This window comes from Diceros bicornis, chromosome 5 (genome assembly GCF_020826845.1).
Source record: "Diceros bicornis minor isolate mBicDic1 chromosome 5, mDicBic1.mat.cur, whole genome shotgun sequence".
NCBI classification, from domain to species: domain Eukaryota; kingdom Metazoa; phylum Chordata; class Mammalia; order Perissodactyla; family Rhinocerotidae; genus Diceros; species Diceros bicornis.
In genome coordinates, this window is record NC_080744.1 from 76,969,583 (window position 1) to 76,974,457 (window position 4,875).

The 4,875-nt window shown below is 47.5% G+C and overlaps 1 protein-coding gene across 1 annotated transcript; it reads left to right on the top strand.

Annotated features, from left to right (window-relative positions):
- Nucleotides 1-205: 205 nt before the first annotated feature.
- On the top strand, nucleotides 206-1,849 carry NDN (necdin, MAGE family member). The gene has a single exon (XM_058540480.1). The coding sequence runs from the start codon at nucleotides 297-299 to the stop codon at nucleotides 1,272-1,274; it is 978 nt and encodes a 325-aa protein (XP_058396463.1). The 5' UTR covers nucleotides 206-296; the 3' UTR covers nucleotides 1,275-1,849.
- Nucleotides 1,850-4,875: the final 3,026 nt, after the last annotated feature.

The following is a 4,875-nucleotide window of genomic DNA, read 5'->3' on the forward strand; positions in this document are numbered from 1 at the left end:
AAACATTGACACCTGGGGATCACTGTTGCCATAATTCTAGCGGCGCCTCTACCCTCCTTGGGATCTCAACGCACACCCGCCCCCTTCGGGCTCCCCGCCCCGTCCCTGGGAGCTCTGCCTGCGGCAGCGGACGCGCAGGCGCAGTGGCCCGTCCCTCCGCCGCCCCGCCCCGCCAGGCCGCTGCGGAAGGCGCCGTGCGCAGCAAGGCGCACTTCCTCTCCAGGAGTCAGCGGAGGGAGAGTAGGCTCGAAGAGCTCCTGGACGGAGAGGCCGTGTCGTTGTCAGACGGAGCAGACATGTCCGAACAAAGTAAGGATGTGTGCGACCCCGGCTTTACAGCCGAGCCCTCCAACTCCGAGGTGCACGGCAGCCCTGGGGTTCCCGGGGGGCTCTCTCCGCCCGAGTCTCAGGACGCGACCCTTGCAGGGCCAGAGAGCCCTCCTCTAGGCCCGACCGACGCCCCTCTGGCCTCGCCGCCGCCCCAGGCCCCAAGCGAAGAGGGAGACCCGAAGGCCCTGCAGCAGGCCGTGGAGGAAGGCCGCGCCTACCAGGCCCCGAGCGCGGCCCAGCCCAGCCCAACGCCGCCCGCCCCGGCCCAGCTGGTGCAGAAGGCGCACGAGCTCATGTGGTACGTGCTGGTCAAGGACCAGAAGAGGATGATCATCTGGTTTCCAGACATGGTGAAGGATGTCATCGGCAGTTACAAGAAATGGTGCAGAAGCATTCTCAGGCGCACCAGCCTCATCCTGGCCCGAGTGTTCGGGCTACACCTGAGGCTGACCAGCCTGCACACGATGGAGTTCTCGCTCGTCAAAGCACTTGAGCCAGAGGAGCTGGACAGGGTGGCGCTGAGCAACCGCATGCCCATGACAGGCCTCCTGCTGATGATCCTGAGCCTCATCTACGTGAAGGGTCGCGGCGCCAGAGAGAGTGCTGTCTGGAACGTGCTGCGTATCCTGGGGCTGCGGCCCTGGAAGAAGCACTCCACCTTTGGAGATGTGAGAAAGCTCATCACCGAGGAGTTCGTCCAGCAGAATTACCTGAAGTACCAGCGCGTACCCCACGTTGAGCCACCTGAGTACGAGTTCTTCTGGGGCTCCCGTGCCAGCCGCGAAATCACCAAGATGCAAATCATGGAATTCCTAGCCAGGGTCTTTAAGAAAGACCCCCAGGCCTGGCCTTCCCGATACAGAGAGGCTCTGGAGGAGGCCAGAGCTCTGCGGGAGGCCGATCCCACCGCCCACTGCCCCCGCAGCAGTGTCTCCGAGGACTAGCAAGGTCTGGAGGCAGATTAATGGTTTCTGACCCTCACCAGGGCGGTGGAAGGGTGGGGGTGGGACATTAGAGTATTCAGGATTTACAGTGCAGTATTTCACGTGTAAGTTTGTTTTCAGTACAGTGCTTTTATACCTTTTAATGCAATGTTGTATTCATTTCCGTACTATTAGGTAGTGTGTAGGATTGATGCATGTTTGTTTATAAGTAAGCTTTGTTGGTGCTTTCGCTTTTTGTGCTACCTTTCTTGAATTTTTGTACCAGAGATGTGCTAAACTTATGAAATACATTGAGAAATTTTCCAGCTTATTCTTTTATATGGAACGGATGATGTGTATTGGGGTAGACTGCTCCTGGAGAGTTTGGAAGAACTCACCAGTAAAGCTGGCCTAACCAAGAGAAAAGTCAAGGCCCCTCTCTCTGACCTTGCTGGGCACAGGAACCATCCGTGTGGAGTGCAGTGATATGAACTGAAATGGTCTCAATGTGGGCACTTGGCACACTTCACTGAACACAAATACAACCCCACCATGAGTAAACTTTAAAGTAAACATTAAAGATTCTTGTGATACAATCATTTTTGGAAAAGTGTTCATCTTTTAAACAAAGTGGTATGGGTTGGGAATAAGACATTTTACAAAATGTACAAATATAACTTTCATCTAATAGGGTGGGAAAATCACTACTTATCATTACTCATAGATGTGTGAAGTTTATAGTTTTTTTTTAATGTAACTCGTTCATTTCAAACCTTTGACAAATATAAAAAAGTATAAAAAGAAAAAGCAAAAATGCTCATAGTCACATCACATAGAAATAATATTTAGAGTAATTTCCTTTCTTGTATTTTCTACATTTTATTAAAATTAATAGCTGTCTCTTGTGGGCAGTTAAGGACTGAAGCATTTTACTAAATGCTTTACATGCATTTTCTCCTTTTATTTAATCCTCACAACAGCGTGATGAGGCAGGCACTTAGTACATCTACACCATGGAGGAAACACAGGAAAAATGTAGGTAATTAACTTTACCTAGATCATAAAGTTTAGTGAGAGGAGGAGCTAGGATTCGAACCCAGACAGAATGAGTCCAGAGCCTATACCTTTTCCCACCTCCCCATGACTGTCTCCCTACCTCCTAGTTTATTTCTCTTTAAAAATTCCATGTTAGAGTCTGTACTCTTAGCCCTCAACCGCCAACTTATTTCTCTTTAAAAATCCTATGTTAGAGTCTGTACTCTTAGCCCTGTACCCCCAACGCACAAACACACACACAAGGCGAGGGATTTTATTTTTCTAATGAAGCTTTACATTAATCTATTAGGGTAAGTGATCATATTTTGGTTGTACAAATTAAGAAACTTCATTTCAGAGTGATTAATGGACCTAACCCAGTCATATTCCTGCTTAGCAGTGAAGCCGAGATTTGAAGCATGATCTTCCCTGAGGGACTGAGATGAAGGAGCCTTCTCTGACCAGTGATGCCGGAGGAAAGCACATGGGACACCTGGGAGAGGGAGGTGGGGTTAGGGGTGGGAAGGTCGCCTACTAGGACATCTGTGACCCAGCAGTTCTTGAATTGCAATGGGCCACTAGGTAATCCCCTCAGAGGGTAGAATGGGATGAGGGTGGGGATGAGGGGCAATGAGTGGAGATAGGTCTCGTTATGAAACTTTCAGTCCTGCAAGGGGGAAGGAGAGAAATGGGCCTTTAATAAGACCAGAAGTCCTTGTAACTTCAGAATATTGGGAAACACCATTTGGTCAAAGTCAGAATCTTTTCTGGGGAAGACGAATAATGAGGGGAAGGAATGTGTCACATCACCCCCAAAAGAAGTAAACTGGGAGTTACATTTGGGTGAGGAAATTATAATCTGGATTGGAAGCTAGGATTCCCAACACTAAGTGGCATTTCTTAACAGATGGATGCAGGTGCTAAAAATTCTCAAGCAGCCTCACGTGTGCTGAGCTGGAATCCATCCCCAGTTTAGTAGACTTCCTGGGAAGTCTTCCATGGGGGTGGGGTGGGCGGGCATTTCTGCAATAACTCAGGCAGTGGTGACCTGTCTATGATGCCACTTCTTACCCATAGCCAAGGTGTCTGTTTAGAAATTTTATAATTGTTAAAAAAATTTACATCCCCTCGCCCAAAATTTTCTGCAAATTCAAAACAAACCTGCCCCTTTAAATTTAAAATTACAGAGCTATCCTAGGATGTTTCTTTTCTGGAGCAGGGCCACAGCCATCACTCTGGCGATGGCTGAGTGCTGGTCATTTTCTTTAATGCCCTAATACTTCCCTCACTGCTGGGTTGACTCCGTGCAGCAACTGTAACTCCTGTACACTTCTTTCAGTCAAATGCTGAAGTTACTAAGCAGGCAGTCCCATCAGGTCCCCACTTAACTCCCTGTGTTCCTGTTGTCATTCTTCTCTGCTATGAGAGACAGGGAGAACCACTCCAAAGCTGCCCCAAGCTCACTGACACAGGCACATCAGCCATGCTGTAGAGGACTAAACTTCCGGGGAGGATATGATTGTGAGAAATGAGGAGCTGACCCCAGCAAGTCACGTAGGCAGTGACTTCTATGCTGTCTCAGACGCAGCCTGACCTGGAGAAAGACGCTTCCCAGAAGTGGCACAGTTAATTCATGATGCCTGGTCCTGCAGGGTCAGCAGCTTGGGGCACAGGGAGGGAACATTCATTATCTCTCTTAGGTTTTTACGCTGGCTCAATTGAAAGGTTGGAGAGTTTGTCAAATATTTTCCAAAAAGTTCACCTACAAGGTGCTGGGAGAGGTCATTCGGGAAGGGGTCTGCAGAGTCTCGATGTTCCGGTCCAACGACAGCATGGTGAAGCCTACACTGCTCCGGCTGGGAAAGGGTTCCTAAATCCCCATAGCATTTGACCTTTTATCCCTCTGTCCTGCCAACCGGAACCTTACTTCTCTATAAACACTCACACGCATATTTCACTGTAATTAACTTTATTTTATTAAAGTCACGGAGAGCAAAAAGGACCATTGTAAACAATATAAAATATAATGCCACCTGATATAAGCTATTCCGAGAGTAAAATAAATGGCTTTTGCATTATCATTATTAAATAGGAAAGACATGTTTTAAATGAATTTCTTATGCAGTTGAGTATTTCCTCTGCTTGAAGAGCCATCTATGGCCGCCTCCACCATGAGTTTTACCTGACTGACTCCTGAACTCCACTTCCCGTGGGAACGCTCTCCCGGCCTTCAAAGCACAGCCATGTTCTCCGCTGGTAGCATCGTAAACTGTTCACTCAGCATACACATGTTTACAAATAAGTTTAGTTAGTCTCTCCCTGGGTTGTTATATACTTAAAGGTAAAAAACTGCATTTGTCATTTTCACCACTTCTTTGTTGCTTAACTTAGAGACTGGTGTGTGTATGTGTTTGATAAGTATTGGTTATTTGAGTTAAGAAACTCAAAATATTATAAAAGACCTACTCCACCACAGAGCAAAAACAAAACCAAACATAGCAAATAACAATCAACCACTTTCAAGTAGAGGAAATGCAGAAAAGTTGAAATTAGTGAAAGAAAAAAAAATGCAGAAAAATAGCGTGAA